At 46.3% G+C, this 20,343-nt stretch overlaps 1 protein-coding gene across 4 annotated transcripts in view; it reads left to right on the plus strand.

Moving 5' to 3' along the window:
- LOC108556063 (Z band alternatively spliced PDZ-motif protein 52) overlaps nucleotides 1-19,885 on the plus strand; it is a 24,395-nt gene extending 4,510 nt beyond the window's left edge. Inside the window, exons 2-15 of one of the 4 annotated variants that reach the window (XM_017911977.1) lie at nucleotides 6,128-6,279; nucleotides 6,371-6,542; nucleotides 6,657-6,793; nucleotides 6,875-6,975; nucleotides 7,287-7,449; nucleotides 9,507-9,692; nucleotides 9,786-9,885; nucleotides 10,862-10,915; nucleotides 11,823-11,958; nucleotides 14,425-18,208; nucleotides 18,888-19,074; nucleotides 19,136-19,256; nucleotides 19,347-19,462; nucleotides 19,570-19,885. In XM_017911977.1, coding sequence (XP_017767466.1) covers nucleotides 6,128-6,279; nucleotides 6,371-6,542; nucleotides 6,657-6,793; nucleotides 6,875-6,975; nucleotides 7,287-7,449; nucleotides 9,507-9,692; nucleotides 9,786-9,885; nucleotides 10,862-10,915; nucleotides 11,823-11,958; nucleotides 14,425-18,208; nucleotides 18,888-19,074; nucleotides 19,136-19,256; nucleotides 19,347-19,462; nucleotides 19,570-19,647 — 5,487 coding nt within the window. In that variant the 3' untranslated portion in view covers nucleotides 19,648-19,885. Of the gene's footprint in view, nucleotides 1-6,127; nucleotides 6,280-6,370; nucleotides 6,543-6,656; nucleotides 6,794-6,874; nucleotides 6,976-7,286; nucleotides 7,450-7,896; nucleotides 8,120-9,506; nucleotides 9,693-9,785; nucleotides 9,886-10,861; nucleotides 10,916-11,822; nucleotides 11,959-14,424; nucleotides 18,209-18,887; nucleotides 19,075-19,135; nucleotides 19,257-19,346; nucleotides 19,463-19,569 lie in introns of all 4 variants that reach the window. The other 3 variants (XM_017911976.1, XM_017911978.1, XM_017911979.1) reach the window with 3 other exon arrangements.
- The last annotated feature ends 458 nt before the right edge of the window (nucleotides 19,886-20,343 follow it).

The following is a 20,343-nucleotide window of genomic DNA, read 5'->3' on the forward strand; positions in this document are numbered from 1 at the left end:
GGGAAAGAGAGATTCAAGCTGGCGATACCGAGATCGTTTACTTTGGAATATTCTATGGTGCGTGCAACTGCAGACCAAGTGGTTCATATATTAAACAGATCTCTCTATTATCTCAAATATCAACTCGTATTTATGTTTGTAAGCATTAGCATCGCGATAGAATAATTTAATGGCTCCCATAGCGCAAATGAGTTCGAAAATGATATTTAGTCGATAAATCAACATCCACGAGCAGCGTTTCAATGACGGAGGGTGGGCACCGAGGAATGCTGGCACCGTGCAGCTCCTTCCGAGGCTTGGCAATCGCCAACTACCTGGCAAGAGTTGCACCCAACACTGTTTACTGACCTGCTCGTTATCAGACCAAATAAAACGTTCGATTATCTTTGTTCCTGGCTACTTATCGGACATTCGATCTGTCCGCACTATCGGTGTCATTACGTAATTCGTGAAACACGTTGACCAAAGTGCTCACTTTTACGAGCGCGTGAAAAGAAGGAAGAGAAAAAAAAGGATAGAATTATCGCCGGGCAATAAATTGCTTTAAACTTGGCACAATTGCAGGAATGATACAGGGGTCGTGTTCCTGGTGAGATGTCAAGAACTTGCAGATAATATATCTGGCGTCTTAAATAGTACGCACATTGATCGAAGAATTACCAAACTTTAACTGCTCTATATAGGTATGCGAGGATATCGAAATTCGTTGAGATAGTATTACCGTCGAGAAGGGAAGTCGGTGTGAGTTTGTGGGAGTTTTGGCCCGGATTTTCTGGAGATACAGATTTTCCGAGATGTAGAGCGCCGTGTTGCACACGGTACGAAAATACATTTGGCCCATGGACGGGTAACGACGACGAGGTTGTCGATATGACAATCGGTGACATATTTTCGCTAGTCGCGACTCCGCGTTGCTCCCTATCCATCGAGGTGGACATCTTTGAACATCCTCGAACGAATTCCAACAAATTCGTATCTTTGCACGCCAAGTGCATGCATTCTTTTAATCGTCGGTCTACCCACTCGCGAAGCAACGAGACCCACGACACGTTACATCGTTTACGCGTATATGCAAATGCAACCAAGGACGCGGACGCGCAATCGTTAAGTCTGCGATAAAAATGCTCGAAACTGCTCATCCGCGATTCTTCGAGCAACTCGAAAACGTTCCCCTTTCTTTTCGCCAAAGGTTCCCCGGAGACCACGATGATGAAAAGACTCGTACGTCAGGCCGTAGAACGATGGTTGGGACCGGAATCTCGTTGGTCGACGAGTCACGTAATGGAGGAGCGTTCGCGGAAGCCCGAAGGAGCGACACGAAATTTTTTTCCAATCGGAGCTTCTCTTTCCGGTGGTCGATCGTTGGTCCGCCGGTGCAAAGAGAATTGCTGCGGAGGCCGAAAGGAAGCCCGGCCCGTGGATATTAATAGAGGCCGAGGCCCGGTGGCGGACGCCACCGACGAGCTTACACCCGTGGATATAAAAATATCGCTTTTATTTCTTACTGCGCCCTCCCAACTCCACGACTTTTTTACCGTTTTCCCTACGTTACATTACTCTTTTATTTTATACGATTATTGCCTGCACGAGTCGCGCGCGCCATCGCGCCATCGCGCCGTCTCGCCACCATCTTTTTCCCCTGAATTCCATCGTTTTCACTCGCGCGTTTCTTTTCACGCTTCCTGTACTCGAGAAATTATCCGTGGTTCCACGCATCTATGGGACTATCATTATACGTTAGGCTGTACGACCGTTAATTAGTTGCAGTTCTGGATGTAGACGGCACGTACGCGCGGTAGGAGTACCTATCTCTTAAAACTATCGTCGGGGTCTTCCATTTATTTTATTTTATTTTTCTTTTTTTTCTTCTTTTTTAAACGACGCGCGAGAAAAACGAGAATTCTCCGGACATCGTTGTAGAGGATTTTTTTCGCGTTGTCAGCGAGGCAGTACGAGAAAAGCCAGACAAGGCAGAGTGAAATTGTATCTCGATGACGAAGTCGAAGATTTAGGAGCGCCATCGTAAATGCCGATTCGATTTCGGGAATGAAGAGACACAGTGGGAGGCAGTTGTGGGAAATTTGCCAAAAGTCAGAGCAGAAATCAGTCTTCTCCCGTATGTTTGCCTCTGCTAGAGTAGCACCTCGTGAATTCGTGGGTAATACGACACCCCCGTCATCGTGATCGCATCACGATTACGACATTATCGAACTTAAAGTTCGTGGGTGGTTTACGGCTGTAAAACTGCAAGTTCCTCGAGAAGAACGTTTACTCGATCGAAAGGCATATCGCGAGCGTTTATTTCTTGGTTTGAAAATAGTCTGCCACAACGATATATGTCATTGCAGTTCCGCTAAAGGCGAACGTCGCGCGAGGAACGTAGACGGTGCCGCGATAACTCTAATCGGCGACGCTATGCCCTCGCTCCTCCATCGCTTTCTTTATCAGCTGACGAAGAAGCGAGGTGAGCTCATTCTGAACGCTTGCTCCGCGTCATCGACGAGAGTGACTGGCGCGTCTTGTGTTCGATTCTTCAGTCACCGGGCTCTGTGCTGACGATTCTCTTCAACAGCGTCCGACAAGGACTCTTTGTTGCTCGCGTCCACGCTCTAACTTTCACGCATTCGTTCATCGCCTGGTTTCCTGGTTTCTCATGTCGAAACGCCTGGTCACGTACATACATACTCGTTGTTCCTAGAAGTCCACGTTCTGTCTCCTTTGTCGTAGCTTCGTTGTGACTTTTTACCATGACCAACGCCACGTAATTACGAGGAAGGGAGAGAAGGGTTTACGAAAAGCGAGTATCGACTGGTCTGGTAGATAAGAATGTATCAACGTGTTTCGACACAGTCGATCGTTTTGCATTGCGAAAAATCGTGGAACCTCGGACTCTAGAGCCATGGACGTCATCGATATTCAGCCTTCCGTAGAAGGAGGTTTACGACTCGGCTACACGCGAACGATACGCGTCTAGACTGGCTTGCTTGTATATGTATATTGTTACATCTCGCGCGCGAGCAACATGGTGCAGTTTGTTTGAAAAGATAAGGCCAGGTCGAACGTAGTCCAATAATTTCGTCCTGACGTCACTGTCTATTCCTTCTGCTATACACCTCAGGACAACCGGTACCCTCCGATGATTTCGCGACGGCGAATCATTCGGACTTACGAGCAGGAATATGAGTATATGTACGCGCAATTAGAACGACTCGAGTGCTGGCGAACGTGACAGATAAGTTTATCGACATACGCGTCATCGCCGTGCAGAAATAGTGTCGAAAAGCGGGATAGATAATCGAAGACGTTCGATAAACGCGATGGCTGCTTGGTTTTCGCAATTCCCATCCAGAGATTCTCGAGTACAAAGAATTTCTTGAAAATTCCACATTCGCGTTCCATATCGCCGATCCTACTCGATCGAGTAACCGAACGGAGTAATTCTATCCGAGTATTTCGTCCCCTTCTTTCTCGTCGTATCTTTGCATATTGCTCCATTAGCTGAACGATTAGTACTGTTATTCGATCGCAACGAAATTCATAACGGCACGGATGTTAAGAGCGAAACAGGAACGAGACGAAGACGCGAAAGTATCGGTGACTTATTTCCATCGAGCGCGTTCCCTTTCATTTGGTCCGATTAAAACCGGTGTCACTGACCGAGGCCCGTTCCCTGTCCACGTTTTTCGAGAGTATTGCACGTATGAACGAGCCTTAAGTCCTCAAAGTGAGAGAAAGAAAAAAGAACAGAAATGCATTCCAGCATGGAAGGTGGGATGGATCCGTCTCTGATAACCCGCCCATTGGAATGCGTACCTCGTACACCTTGGCGTATTCTCCCCCTCGGTTCGACTGCATTCAAGTGCATCTACTCGTACCGTCACACATATTTCGGCTGTATTTTTAGAAACGTCGTTATTAATAATCCCGTCCAAAGCCCGTGGTCGCTAAAGTCACGGATATTCTCACGAATTACGTATCCAGTACCCGATACGATAAACACGCGTTCATCCAAGAAGCATAATGCGACGCGAGTCAGCAGTTCGGTAAGTTCCACTTTCTATTCGGAGAAAAATAAACCTACCTACGTTCAGTTCTATCTGTATGGAAATATGCGCGAACACGGTGTAGAACGAAGCTCGCGTCACTTTCGGTCGAACACACGCCTGGCGGCGAGTTAATTACGAAATTAGTATACTCCATTACGATGCAGGTTGGCCCGAGGCGAGGTATACTTTATCCAAAATTGTCAGACGCTATTATTACCCAAAGCATGCGCTTCAGCTCAACTTGGTGTACGCTCGGAACACGTATGTCCGCGCGTACTCGTTCATTCATCGCGGTTCACGCGATGGCAGGAGCGTTCGTAGAATGAATACGCGGGCCGGGGTCCGATATGTCATACGTATAAGACTATGCTGCACCTTGGTGCATTCTAACACTCGGTTTGGCTTGGCCGAGTGTACGTACGAATAAACGTCGTATGTGTTCGGGGCCTATTTTTAAACCGGTCCGGGACTATTTTTAGAGCCAGGCTTTCACAGTGCCCACCAAGCTTAACCCTGACTTACGTCCACGTTCTACGTTTTCGTGGACCTAGGGACAGCAGAACAGAACGCCAGAGGTTCCTTGACCATTAGGCTCGAATTCGCGCGCACTCGCGTCCGCGGATCGGCATCGTTTCTTCTCCAGGAACCTTTTTGCCGATGTTGGCGGAACGCGAAACTCTGACTCGCCTTCCCGCTCGAATGGCCACGCTGTTGATAATAACGTGCACGCAAAACGTATCCAACTCTTACGGCAACAACGATGACGCAACTTCGTGTTCCTATTTCTGGAGGCAGACGTGCGAATCGAACAACTCACCCTCTGCCCTGATTTCGTCTTCGTGACGTGGACTCGAGTCCAGGAAAGCAACCCACACCCGTGGTGGATCGTTGAAAAGACGCGCGTTGCTCGCGAGACTACGAGTTTCCGAGGATCGACCCGTATTCTCGTCAATCTCTGGAAAAATTGCTCGAGGTTCGTTTAGCGGGCTGAATAGGGAACGGAACGCGTAGGCAAGCTATCGTATCTCCCGACATAGGGGATCTCTTAATAAAAATAACGATAATAAATCACCGAACCCACCGACCGTATTTATAGAAAGAACCGGGCCTGGATCGATCGGTACGTCTATTAATTATTCCCGATTCCGCCGGAACGATGCGTCGGAGGAACGAGGAGGGCAAGAGCAGACTCTTTAGCTGTAGGAGGCTCCCTTAATGAGCTTTCCTTTCGTTTTCTTCTTCTTGAAAGTATCGATTACTCTTGATCGCTGGCGAAGAAAAGGGATCAAGCGTCCCGTTCAATGGGCAAAAGCGACGAGACAAAATGGAGCATGCATCTTCTGCGTACTGGTTACCAAATATATTAATAGCGTAATTAACTTGGAGCAAAATCACGGTTATAAGAGTGTGAAGTGTAACGCGATAAATTATGATGATTTAAAGCGACTCATTGATCACGCGAGGTAATTCATTTCCTTAATTGCCGAGCGTCTGTTGAACTTGAATAAGGCGAAGAAAGATAAAGCGGCGAAATGCATAAATAACGACGATTGGCAGTGTCGCGATTGGACTGTTCGAACCTCTAGAAAGAACTCTGCGCGAAGAGTGTACTTGGCGATTTCTTCGGGATCCGCGTATAAACAGATCCGCGTGCGCGAAAGGACGATAATCAACCATTTAAGCTTCGTGTACGATTAATGAATCGCAAGAAATAAACAGCAGGGGGGTTTTAGAGCGGGTAAAAAACGTATTCTTAGACTTCAATAAGGCTTCCTCTGGTTCTTCTTCGACGTCCCTGCTCATGTTCTTAGCGAAACCTTCTTTTTTCGAACGTCCTCGCGTGAATGGACGCACAGTATCCGACATTCGAGGTGTAACGAGCTGCATGCACTTAAATATAGTGGCTGCAGAGAGTCTGGACTTCTCGGCTCTCTCCATCGACGAGCGGAGAGACGTCTGCGCGTATATCGATGACGAATTCGAGGTCTATCCTCTTTGCAGAGCATAGATTATGAAGCAGAGAAACAGAAGCGCGTATACGATATTCGTCGCGATTGCTAAGTAAACGTTGCATATTGCAGGTTAATACCGGATCACCAGCGGAAGCAGCTGGGCTGAAGGCCGGCGATGCAGTTATCAGGGTCAATAACACGGAGGTGTACAATCTGAGGCACAAGGACGCGCAGGACGTTATCGTGAAAGCTGGAAACAACTTCGAGCTGACCGTACAGAGGTAGCGACAGGCACGGCCGCGACTTTAACTTGCTTGTCAGAGATAATTATTAATTATCACGTTAAGTTTACCTCGTTACTGTCGTTCACAGAGGCGGTGGTACCTGGAAACCACACGTGTCTCCGATAAGTTCCACCCTAACGTCGCCATCTCCCACCGGAGGGCTCGGCAATATCGTTCCAGTTACGAAAACATCCTTGGCAGCCAAGAAACAAGATGGATCGCACATCGGAAGCGGTCACAACTTTAGTCCAAAACCATTCGTTAGTGTCAAATTAAAGTTAAAGGGGTCGAGGAATCTCGAGACCTCCTTTTAGCGTTTTACAATGCAACGCTCAACGGGAATGATCTAATGAATGTATTTATTCGCGCCGCAGCTTAACGGAACAGGAGACGGTTCGATCAAGTCTATCGTAAACAAACAGTACAACAGCCCAGTAGGTATCTACAGCGAGGAAACAATAGCGGAAACTCTTTCCGCGCAAGCGGAAGTTTTAGCCGGTGGTGTGCTCGGGTAAGATCTTCCCCGATGGTGTATACGCAGCTATTACAGAAATAGTTTCGATTACGTTAACAAACACGATCACGTTTGCAGAGTGAACTTTAAGAAGAACGAGAAGAATTACAATGCCGAGAACAGCGAGGTATTCAAGATGGTTCAAGAAGCAGACAAAGAACCAAAGACGCTGGAACCTGGTTAGTAACTAATCGCGTTTAGTAATGGCAAATAGATCGACGTCTGTTAGATTTACCGAATTATCGAGAACGTTCCAGTTACTTATGTCTTGTTATTAATAGTTCAACGTCTTATGCAAAACGAAACTAAGAAAAATCTCTGGAGAGTCGTTAGCCGAGTTAACGGTAGCCGAGCGCAAAACGTGGAACGAGTGTTTCTTAAAAAGAGCGTAACGCGCAATAAAGACCCTCTCTCCAGTGATTTTTCGACTGGATCAGCTGGCTCCAGTTAGCCTGGTGCATGCCGGTACGATAACTTCTTTGCGAAATAGCGGAGCCAACTGCGCAGAGCGGCGTGATTACGCCGTCTTCGCCGGCCCTGGCAGGACTGAGGCCAGTCTCGGCACCGGAAACCAAGCAGCAGCAACCGTCCACGCCGCAATCGAGTCTTCCACCTGGACAGAACATTTGTGCCGAATGCGAGAGGCTCATCGTGTAAGTTCACGCCGAGGCGCATCGTCCTCTCGGTCGTTACGTTCTTTCTTTCAGACCGGAGACATTGGAGAACGAGAAAGGAAAAATAGGACCGTGACGATTCCGTAGTTGCGGCGACCACGGAACGATTTCCTTTCCACCAAGAAGAGAGCGGCACGCTTACGTTCCGATTTCTAACGTCGGATCGGATCCTCTGAACATAATTCTCCGCCACGTACTTCCAATCTCTCCGACTATTGCCATCCAACCGAAGATCTTAGTCTCGCGCGAGAAGTTTAGACACAAGGAGAACTATGTCAGAAGCATTCGATGCGACTTGGAAATTCGTGCACAAATGGAGGACAAGAGATGACAGAGAATAGTAGCCACAGAGAGCAGATCGCTATTAGATATTTCTCTCGTATTTGGTCGAGTCACAAGTACGGTTTCTCTACTTCCATGTCGTAGTTCCTCCGAGAACAGAGTTTTACTCGGCGGTGAGCCATGCCGTTGGCGGAAGGGCCACTTCGCCGAGATCACCCACGCCTCTCTTTCATGCCCTCCACGGTAGTGGTCCGGCCTTCAATTCAAATGAAAGTCCGTCGAAACGTCAAGTGCAACGACAGGAGTCCTCTTCTTCCTCCTCGGGGCCATCCGGTGTCCGTTGTAACAACTGCGACCGAGTGATCGTGTAACTATTTACGTGAAATCCTCTCTCTTCCCTTGCACGGTCGATATGGACCGAACGATTTTAGCTTCTCGACGATATGTCGCTTCTTATCAATTGTCTTACACGTAGAAAAATAATGTCACGTATGTGGGCGGGAACGAGCTCGCGATTTTAAGGCGATGCAACTTTTTACGCGGCGCTACACCAGTCTCGTTCATTTTTCGTGTCGTGGCGTTTTTCTTTCATTCTCTTTTTCTCTCTCTATCTCTCTCCTTTTTCCACGTCTTATTCGGAATCGTGAGCCTCGTTCCCAACGTGACGTTCCGTTGTCCGGTTGAAGAATATGCAAAATTGTGGCCGCCTGTATTGCTCGATTGTCGTACGCTGGTATCATCTCGAAATGCTTTTTGAACACGACGAGAAGGTGCATTTTTTCGCATTCCTTCATCGATCATCGATGATCAGGGATATTGATGTTTTTTGTACACGTGCACGTTTTGCCGCTATGTTTTATGGAATGGAAGCACAGAATTTCTCTCTCTTTCTCTGTCGCCTCTGTCGTCGGTATCGCTCCTTCGGAATAAATGCGAATCCTTTTCGATTCGCGATTCTCATCGCTCTGTGGAAAAAAGTGTGGATATCATTCGCAACTGTGAGAGCTTTCTCTTGCTTAATTTTCATGGGAATTGATTAGCTAGATCTATGTCTGTTCATTCTTCGACCCTCATCGCATCTCTTCAACGCATCACTAGCATTCTTTATGTTATCTGTCGAATTACTCTGGTACGTAATCGCCGGAGTGGCATAGACTTTGCTTTAGATGTTGTGACTTTTTTTTTCATTTTTTTTTGGTTTTTGAAAGTTTTCCTTTTTCCTTTTTTTTTTATCAATGTTGTGTTTTTTGTACGTTTTTTCAGTATTTTTATTCGTGAATATATTTTTGTACGAACTATTTCATATCCTTTTTTGAGAAACCAAATACTTTTCAAACGCGCCGCCGACAAATTTTTCACCACTAATCGGCCTTTCTCGTCTCACCACGTTTCATTTGCGTACGTACGTAAGTGTGTGTAGACTCGCGTATATTTTTCGGTACTTTGTACGAGTTTTTATCGAGTCAATGATCCGTTACATTCTTCAACAAGTATCAGAAAGGATGTGGCACCGTGAAGATTAACTAAGTCTCATTTCACTTAACACATCATCACAGCCGCAAACAAACGTTAGTTTCTCAACTCCTGTGTTCTCGGCCTCCCTCGTCGAGGTATCGAGTCTCTTCCCCTTTTCTCTGAATACTTAGACCAAAAACTCGTGGCACATCCGACAACAAAGCACTCTGCACTTAATTAAAACGACAAAAATGGAAAAGAAATGAGAACGTTGTTTAATCGATTATTCTTCTCCGTAGGGGTGTATTCGTACGGATCAAGGATAAAAATCTTCACGTAGAGTGTTTCAAATGCTCCACCTGTGGCACATCGCTCAAGAACGTCGGATATTACAATATCAACAACAAACTGTATTGCGACATTCACGCGAAATTAGTCGCCAGGCAAAATGCACCTTCTGGCATGGTTCCAATTACCATACCGCCGTAAGTGTTAATTCACGAGGAAACGAATCGTGAAGCGGAATTATGAAGCAATTATGCTCGGGATTGAAATAAAACGCTAATTAAATTTCGTAGAGGCGGAAAGGCTCCGGCGAGCACGATTTCCGCTGCACTCGCGAGTGCACCGTTGTCTCCACCCTTGAGCAACCACGCGGCATCGCCTCAACCATTCTCTGTAAGTATCCTTTACGCGATCATGCATCTGCCTCGTAATTTGAAGATTTGGCAGAAATTTGGGAGAAATTTTGCACTCCATATTGCTTCGTGCTCGCGAGTGACGCCATGTTAATCGTTCGATCGCTTCGAGTTTGCCTATATCATGGGTAATGCTCCTAACGAATCTCATTAAACGTTTCGAGAGGCCTAGAATCAGAATAATTAAGCCCTAACCAAGCGTGTGGTCTTTGCTCGGCACTAATCGCTTTTCCAGGCTTGCAATCGTACGAGCCCCGATTACGGATACCCGAATTCTCGGCTATCCTCGATGAATAAGAACGGATGCGTCGCCAACGGCAACTGCCAGTGGGAAATGAAAACGTTTACGAGCACGATCACCATTCAGACGGGTTGTACAGAGGTTCGCAATACCCGTGAATTTTATCCGACTGTAAAACTGTCGTTAACCCCCCCGATGTTTGCCCAAGTATTCTCCTACACGGTGACAAATCATCGAGTTAAACAGCTTCGTCGATTGCTCTCATCGTCGTCGACCACGAACACGTTTTGGATGTCTAACAGATCTGACTACGAGTTATATTTGAAAGTAAACAGACGGTTAAAATACGCGCTGAATCAAGCCGAAATGGAACGCGGATCTAAATAAAAATGGAATTCGAGAGAGAGACAGGGACAGGAAGCAGAGCCGTAGTTCGACGAGGAGAGAGATACGAATTACGAAAGCCCGATGATAATCGTCGGTATGGTATTCGACCTGATCGTCCTTGTTCGCGAACTTCCTGATAGTAAACTCAAGAATAGGTTTGTCAGCCGACAATCTTGATCGTTCGCGTCGGCGATGATTATTTCGAAGCTGTGACTAATTAGCTTGGCGCGATTAGGAGTGTGCGTGTTGCCTCCACTCTCCCACGAAGTTCTCCCCTTTTTAATTGCCACTTCCACGTGACATCGTTCTGTCGTTTTATGTATTACAGCCCACCCGCCTTGGCACTTCGCCCGTCGATCCACCCAGTTTCCGATCAGTCCAGGTAATGTCCCAACGCGGCTCGTCTTAAACGTCTCGCACTCGAAACCTTACACTTGGTAAGGTACGTCCTTAGCGATCCGATGAAAATCACGCTGACCGCGGTGCCGCTGCTTTGAATACCAGATATGTTCTCCAGAGAAGTACGTCGAGTTTTAACGAAAGGAAAAGAGAAAAAAAGAATAAGAAATCGACGACATCCCTTATCGTGTGTTTCGAGCATGGAGAATATACCACAGAGGCTGTGCTTGAATTAATAATTGACGTTTCCTTTGAGTTCGTGATCTAGTGCGTGGAAAGGGTAATATCGGTGACTCGCTGGTACCTCTCAAAGTTATCGTTTCTTTCAGAGAGGGAGAGAGAGAGAGAGAGAGAAAGATAGAGAGACACTGGCAAATGGGAAAATTAAAAAAAAAATCACGACATTGCGATTGCCGGAGTAAGATCGTGCATATTTTTGTGTCGATGCAACGTGGTGTCAAAGATAGAGAGACGCTGGCAAATGGGAAAATTAAAAAAAAGATCACGACATTGCGATTGCCGGAGTAAGATCGTGCATATTTTTGTGTCGATGCAACGTGGTGTCAAGGCAGCGGCGAATAGCATTGCTAGTGTTCGTCGTTCGTTTCTGACATGAATTAATCGAAAACTATCGATTCATCGCGTACATAAATGCTAGTTCGTTAGATGGTAGTAGTACGCATCGCATTTGTCATGTTTGTCACGACGCCTCACTAATCCCACGGCTAATCACACGATATATGTATTTTTATTATCATTTGTCGGAATGCAAGACACCATCGTGCATTAGTTAGTTTAATCATTCAGCATCATCGATCGTGTCATTGTATTATCGCTGTGCTTCGGGCGAACGAGAACAACGAATAATCGGAATATTTTCTATCACACAGGCTCCAACGTCGAACAATTTAATTGGTCCTAAACCCTTTGGAGGATCCAGCACTCTATCATCGAATCTGTCCTCACCTCCGCTAGTGAACTCGGGAAGTAGCACTCTACCGCGACCTCAGAGTCAGACTGTGACCGGTAAGTTCCTTTCTTCATGATTTATCGCGGCAAGATTTGCTAATCGCGGGAAAAAGGTGAATTTCCTGCAAGAATCGTCGGAATCGACGTTACATGATCAGGTGTACACGAAATCGTTCTTCCATCCGCGGCTTGTCATTACATAATTAACGATCGCGTTGCGTAACAAGGCTCCTCGTTAGAATAGACGAAGATTCGTTAAAAATACTCGAAATTAAATTCCTCCTTCGTAGAAGCACTGTTCTAGAGTACCTCTGTTTTTCGTCTCGGTCGTTACGTGCATGAAATTCCGCGTCGCGACGCGAGCATTCGAAGGATAATTACGACAGGCACGCCAGAGGCATGTCAACCCGGAACGTTAGCAGGAAACAAAAGCGGAAATTGCGGTCGTATAAATTACCGATGACAAGCTCGACTTTCTCGTTTGGTATCTGGAGGAACGATCTCTGGTCGATCGGTGTAATCCTAATGGTGAGCCCGCCTATTATCCTTGGCCTCACTTTGTCTTCGATTGTTGCAAATAGGTCTCTTCTCGGCACTGCCAAAGCCAAAAAATACGCCCTTCAGAGGTACAACGATTAGATCCAAAACATGTGACCGAATTTCTAGCTTTAGCTAATACGCCCCATTTGGCTTCAGTCCCTCGCACCTTTCTTTTCTCATTTCTTTTTTTTTTCCTTTTTCTTTTCACTCTTCACGCCGCCGTTCATTCGTTTGCGTCCACAACGATCGATAGATCAATCGAACGATTCCCAAAGAAATTCTCGGGCGTTTTCCTTGCAAGCTCTCTGTCAATCTTTGCTTTCACTCGCTCGTCGTTTTCACGGCGTCGACGGTAAGTTCTGAGAGCTGCGATATTCCATTTTGATGGTCGCGACGATCGCGTCGATCGTCATCTCAAGGTGACACATTTATTAGGACTTTAATCGAGATTGTGGACCTATGGAGCAACGATGATGCAGGCTTGATCGAAACGGAACTGGGACAATCGAATCGAGACCTGAATAGCGTATAAATGAGTCAAGTCTGTTTCGATAGAAAGAGCTTGCGTAACAGCGAAGAGACTTTGACAAAGGTGTCTACGTGTTGTTCGCATTGGTATCTCTTGTACGTGCTTTTTATTTCCGTTTCATATGACTCGTACACGCGATATTATTATTATCAATGAACATGATGTGCATACGCGTGAAAAGAATGGTTTGCGAATCGGGAATCGAATTGTTACTTCGGTTAAAACTCATACTCCATTCATGATCCTCTTTCCCAGACGTAATTTTTTCTTTTCTTATCTTTTTTCAGCCGGTCCATCTTTCAACCCGAAACCCAGACCTTTCTCCCTCACATTCGCATGAGTCGGTAGCTCTCAGCTACACCGTCGTCGTCTTCGTGCTGACAGCCGAATCGAACAATCCAATTCTATACAATAACTATTTATATTCGACGTACATGATCCTTTTCTATCTCGGGCGCAGTGATTCGTATCGAAATTCGAGCATTCTAAATATTTAATCGGCCGATTGTATTTTACCGATCGACAGAATCAGTATTCCCGAGATGAAAAAGATCATGAATCGAATCGTGTATCATTGTCGACAAATGGTTTTCTCGTGAAGTGTTGAGAACTTATTGCAATTGCGAAATAAAACAATAGTTAAGCCGAGCAAGCTCTTCGCTCGATACATGTTGTTCCTTTCTTATATATATATATAATTTATATACGTATAAAAACGCACACAAATCTTCAAGATCCTCCAAAACATCGTTGATTAACTAAATTGTTTCCTAGCTTCGCATCGACACTTTCGAGTTGCACTCGAGGTCGAGATGCTAACCCACAGCGCTCGAAATTCGTGTTTCCTTTTATTTTTCTTTTTTTTTTATTTTTTTGCGATCGTTTAGAGATGCGATCCTCGAATCTGTAGATTCGAACCTGTAGTTCAATAATAGAGAGTTCGAGTGCCGAATGGTTTTGAAGAAATGCGACTGCTCACTCGTAACGCTTACTTAACGCGTTGATCAATCACCCTGATCACGAGCTTTGGCTTTATGTCGCTCCAACGTATCCAGTTAATCGCGGAAATTTACATCTTCGCGATGCTGGATATAGTTTATTATCTTTTTCTTTCATTCTTAAGTTGCGTTTCTTTTTATTTTGCGTCCTGGACGTGCCCGCGATCCAGCAATCCATTAAATCTTACTGAACATTCGATGATGAATTTGTTAAATTACGAAAGGATCACGGGCACGTATCGGTCAATGTGCTTCTTACTCACAGCTGATTTCTTTGTTTTTTTTTCGTTCTTTCTAACACACCCTGACACTCCAACCTACCGCCTGTGTTATCAAACGCGTGTTTTAAACGTTTCGTGTGCCTTGTACGATGATTTCTGTTCACCCGCTTCCAACTTGCACCCGGCAAAACCCCATCGATCCCCGAAACGATCCTGTGAAACACCATGGTCCCAGAAAACTCGACGGAAACCCACGAAAAGTCCTACTATTACGAGATCGTCGAGGACACCAAGACCAAGTACCATCCCAGTTCTGTTAAATCGAAAAGCCTCACCTGGCCACCTCCAAAGCCTATCGAAGATATCACTTATCCCACTGCCAGTCCTTTATACATCGATCCGAACCCTGCCCTCGATCGAAGAAGTAGACAAGCGGTGAAAGAGAAGAAAGCCTGCATCGAAGCCTGCGAGAGAGCTCTGACGAGGAAGAGGTGCGAGAGCACGGATCGCGAGGTGGAAAGAGTCACCAGACAGTGCCATCGCTTTGGAGAAGATCCTATGGATCGAGTCAGTTGTCCAGGACCAGCTTACAGGAAGGTCGAGCTGGTGGAAAGCACCGGTGTACAATCGCAAAGCGAAGTAACTTCGAGACCCAGCTCGACGGACAGTGTCAGAAGATCTTTGACACCGACCAGGATCGTTCAACCCATACCAAAACCATGGACAGCCACCGTTTCGACGGGCAGTAATCTCTATGAGCAGAGCTACGGGGGAGTCGAGCCTACTAAGGTGTGCAAGAAGTTCCATCAGAAGGAAATCTGCCAAAGAGAGCAGATATGCGAGAGGAATCAGCCTGTTCGGGAAGAACATCGTTCGTACCGGTCGTCAGTCTGTCGAAGAGAGCAGACCATCTGCCAGAAGCCACCATTGCCGACTCAGCACGTGGTGAAGCAAGAGGAAGCGAAGGAAGAGGTAACAGAAATTGACAAGGAAGTGACAGACTTGAGACCAGCGGATGAGATCGCGGACGAAGGAACCGACGATCTGGATATCAAGGGAGAGCACGACTTTATAACGGAAACATCAGAGGAGGACCTCGATGGAATGCACGTGAAAAAGAAAATGACGTTCGAGAAAACTATGGAGAAGATCCCGTCCCCGGCACGTCCTAGTACTCCCCTAGTACAGGAATCGAGACAGGAAGAGATTGAGGAAACGGTGCAAGAATCGGAGGAGGAAGTAGAGAAGACCGAAGAAACTTACACGAGAAAAACCACTACGCAGGTCAATAGAGAAGTCGAGGAGTCCGGGGAAAAGACGGTCGTTGAATCTGCCGAAGTAGTTACCTCTGCTGTGGATGTACAGCAGATGCTGGAGAAGGCGAAACGGGAAGAGGAAGAGAGAAAGCGTGAAGAAGAGGAAGAGGAAAGACGAAAGCAGGAGGAGGAAGAGAGAAAAAGACGCGAGGAAGAGGAACAGAGAAGAAGACGAGAAGAGGAACGAAGGAGACAAGAGGAAGAAGAAGAAAACAGAAAACACGTGACTTTTGAAGAAGAGGAAGAAGTGGAAGAAGTTCGAGAGAAACCTCTGGGAAGAACAATTGTTCGCGAGGAAAGGGTGACGGAAGCCGACAGTGACACTCCAGGACGCAAGAAACTCATCAAAGAAACTTACGAAGAAATCACGGAAGAAGTGTTGGTTCAGGAACGTATTAGAAGAAAAGGCATCGAAGATGAACGCAAGAAGAGTTTAAGGGAACAGGTACAAGTCCATCAAAGTTTGCGAGATCAGCAAGCACCGAAAGATCGACGCGTATGTTCCAAGTATCCTCCAGCTCAGGAAATCATGGAGACCAATAAAAAGCGTGTCCAGTTTATGAAACAAACTGACACAGGTCCGAAACCGATACCGCATTCTGCGCTCCAAAATGCCACTCCTAAAGAGTGGAAGTCCGAAATGGTCAGCGCTTTAACAACCGCTCCTGATCGACCTTACACGCCTCTCAGTACGTCTTCCAGCGTAAAGGAAGTGTACACGGAGGAAACGATATACTTGGATCATAGGTGTCGACCTAAACCGCCACCAAAAGAAGACATTCGACCGATTTCTCCATTTCAGGAAGCACTCACGATCGCTCCAGAACGGCCCTATACACCTCTTAGTCGCGAAATCGGGCCTGAGGATCAAAATATCGGCAGTCGTTCTACGACTCCGGTTCTTCGGGGAGAGGGTGGACCTTATCCTCCACCAGCTGATATTCTCTACGGTGAGGGAAAACGGAGAGACGCCCGCATGGAAGCGTGCCCTAAAGAAACTCCTCGACCTTTGCCAACTCCGCCGCCTGATTTTCGTTTAAGAGATACTTCCGTGTCTCCAGTGAGATCCCGACCTCACACACCGAGCAAAGGTATAACAGCCTCTTTGAAGAAACCGGACACTATCCCCTCTTATCAAAGAAACTTAGTGGCAATGAGAAGAGGTGCAGTCGAAAGTCACACTTACGTACCAAGTAGGACTCCAACTCCAACTCCAGGAAGATCGAAATCTCCTGCTCAAGGACCGCCAGAACCTCCACCTTGTTACGTCAAAGCCCATGCACCCAGAATCAGGGAAGACCCTCCACCTGCAAAGGCAAGCTCCATACACTTCCCTACCAAGAAGAGCGTTTCTTATAAAATAGACGAAGACACTGACGATGGACATAGACACGCCGAGTATGCAGCCACTAAAACCTCAGCCTTAGACGAGAAGCAAATCGACAAGGGGGGCCAACCACCCATAGACGCGGTTCATGCTCAGTATCAAGAGAAACGATACATGACTAGCGAGGAAACGAGCGAGGAGAAGCAATCGGTAGTGAAGAGATCGCTCGAAGTTACCGAAGATTTCGAGAGATGCGAGAAGAAAAGTGTATCTCGGCCTCTACCGGAGCCACAAAAGAAACCACCCAAAGCCACTTGTGCTATTAGAGCAGTAAGTCCCTCTAAACCTTCCCTACCTTGCCCAATGGCCTCGAGAATGGAACCAAGCCCTGCCCCGCAGCCGGTTTACAGTAGCTCGACGGAAGTACGTCACGTCAGCTATGGGACTCCACCACCGAAACCTTGTCCAGACACCGGTGTGACGGTATTGCCTTGCAAGGCTCACTCTGACCAAGGTACCAAAGCAGGCGTAGTCGTGGTACCTTGCGAAGGACCGAACGTTTGCTGCCAAAAGTCAGGCGTCTGCGTGGTCCCAACACCTGATCGCTCGGGAGTATGCGTCTCTCCCTGCTTTGGCATGAAAACCGGAACATGTGGCCAACCGTCTGGTCGTTGCGGCCGAGAATCTGCCTGCGAGATCGAAATTCCAAGCAACTGTCCGGAGTCAGGAGTCTGCGTGTCACCGTGTCCCGACGGATCCGTCTGCGTAGCTCCTTGCAGCAAGCCTGGAGTACCTCCTTCGAGGGCAAAGCTCCCGTTCCCTCAGATCCCTTTGCCCTATGAAGAAGCTCCTGCGCCGAGTCCTCAATGTAAAAATTCCTTCGAGCCTATCCACAAGCCTCGCACTAATCTGAGTGGGCAGCTCGCGCGACTGACTGCCAAAACCGGCCAGAACGTTCCCACTGTGCAATTGTATAAGCCCCAAGCTCAGAGCCAAAGTCAGAACTGCAGCGAGACCAAGAGCTATTGCTGTAAAACCCAAAGCTATTGTTGTTCCACCGAAACCCGTTGCCAGTCAAATGGTCAATGTTCGATCAACACCCGTTGTCAAACCGGAAATCAATGTGAGACCCCAAATTACTGTCAGGACGGTATCCATTGTGAACCCTCTAGTAATACCCACAGTTTAGTAGACCCACCAAATTTGTCATCCCACCCGGATCTAGGTACCGGAGTCGGTGGTCTCGGTGGTGCCGGGTCGAAGAGCGGATCTTTCGCTGGTAGCAGCGCGCCAAAGCGAGGAAGGGGAATCCTAAATCAAGCAACTGGACCGGGATCACGATTGCCCCTCTGCGCCCATTGCAACTCTTACGTCAGGTACTCCCCCTTTGCTGTCAGGTGTGCCGTTTGTTGTTTTTTTTCAGTGTTTGCCGCATCCCCTTTTATCTTTTCTGTTCTCCATCATCGGACGATCACGGCTAAGTCGCTTTTTTAGCTCCTCGTGTTAAGTATCGATCCATCAACATGTGCTTGGGAGGAACTCTCTAACTAGATGGTGTCCTTATACACATTGTTAGACAGAATTTGGGTACACTTTCCTTGTATAAAAACTTGATCCGATTTTTTTTTAGGAGATACCGCTAGATTAGAAGATCGGCAATGATCTTGTAATCTTTCTTACAACGGAATACCTTTTTTTTTTGAAGTTGCTTATTGTAAATACCAAAGAACGCCTGCAGATACACAATTTGAGAGCATTGTTTGACGAACTTTTCAATTGATCTAATAATAACTTTAATTTGTTACCCTGTTCTGACGTGATTAACAATGTTAACTTGTTTGCACGATGTTAACAGCTAACGAAGAAAATACTAATCACAAGTCAAACGGTCTCGTCATAAAACCAGTGTGCTGTAAAAACGACAAAGAGTGCATAAGGTTCGTAGAATACTCGACTTATGGACAATTGTTGTCTGCTGTGTTACGTCTTGCTTTCTTACATTTAAAGTAGCGGCTCGAAAGACTTCAAAGATATATAATCGTCGCGATCATTTAGGGGACCATTCATTACCGCTTTGGGACAAATTTGGTGCCCCGATCATTTCGTGTGCGTGAACACCCAATGTCGTCGACCTCTTCAAGACATCGGATTCGTAGAGGAAAAGGGACAACTCTACTGCGAGTACTGCTTCGAACGCTTCATTGCTCCAAGTTGCAACAAATGCAACAACAAGATCAAAGGCGTAAGTGTTCTCAAATGTTATCTCCACAAACCCAGAGACTTAGTTGTAATCTTAATTTTAGGATTGTCTGAACGCAATTGGAAAGCATTTCCACCCTGAATGCTTCAAATGTTCCTACTGTGGCAAACTCTTCGGAAACAGCCCATTCTTCCTCGAAGAAGGACTGCCCTACTGTGAAGCGGGTTAGTTGCAGTTTTAGTTGATTCTTCGAACAGAATCAAAGTGCAAAGATATGGCAAAATTCAATTCCATTTCACTGTTTCACCACGCAGATTGGAACGAGCTGTTCACGACAAAATGTTTCGCGTGTGGATTCCCAGTCGAAGCTGGAGATCGCTGGGTGGAGGCCCTGAACAATAATTACCACAGCCAGTGTTTCAACTGCACGGTACGCAATTAGTGCGAGGATGCTTCTCGAAATAAACCGATCGATCTCAAGCGAAGAAAGTGGAAGAAACGTATTTTAATCTTTATTCTGGTGTACGTATGTTGCAGATGTGCAAGAAGAATCTTGAAGGCCAAAGTTTCTACGCGAAGGGTGGCCGTCCGTTCTGCAAAAATCATGCGCGTTAAAGCTTCACTCTCTGATCTAACGCACGAAAAAAAGGGGGTAAAATAGTGGAGAGGGGGGTGTCGTATGAGAAAAATAGGAAAAGCGGAAAAAAATACAAAGAAAATGCGTATCTTAGCTTTACGAGCACGAATTCTTTCTGCACAAATTGTATCTCATCGTAATTCTTTCTTCTTTTTCTGCTTCTTCTTCTTCTTCTTCTTCTTTTTCTTCTTCTTCTTCATCTTCTTGTATGTTTTCGATCGAACTTCTGCTTCTTCTTCTTCTTCTTCTTCTTCTTCTTCTTTTTCTTCTTCTTCTTCATCTTCTTGTATGTTTTCGATCGACGACAACTAACCCCACGAACCGGTGTTGAGAACACCATCGGAATAATCATAGGATGATTTGCGAATATATTTATTTACAAACGAATAAGCTAATTGAATGCGAACTAATTGTGTCGATTAATTATAACTTCCTTGGTAATTAAAGTCTTCTCTGCTTGAAAGCAGGATACCTTGAAGTCGGCAAAGTCGATCGAAAATTAGAAAGAGTGACGTACTTCGGGGATCGCGGTCCCAGGACGATCACGTTTCTCGAATTTTCGTGATTGGTCGCGCTCGTGCTCGCTTACGATAATACTACTTACAAGCGCCCACGTAACTATCTAAGTAATTGTACCGGCAACTACTCAGCTACGTTCGCCCAAAATGACAATT

The sequence above is a fragment of the Eufriesea mexicana genome, unplaced genomic scaffold (assembly GCF_001483705.2).
Source record: "Eufriesea mexicana isolate 0111107269 unplaced genomic scaffold, ASM148370v2 scaffold294, whole genome shotgun sequence".
Classification (NCBI taxonomy): Eukaryota; Metazoa; Arthropoda; class Insecta; order Hymenoptera; family Apidae; genus Eufriesea; species Eufriesea mexicana.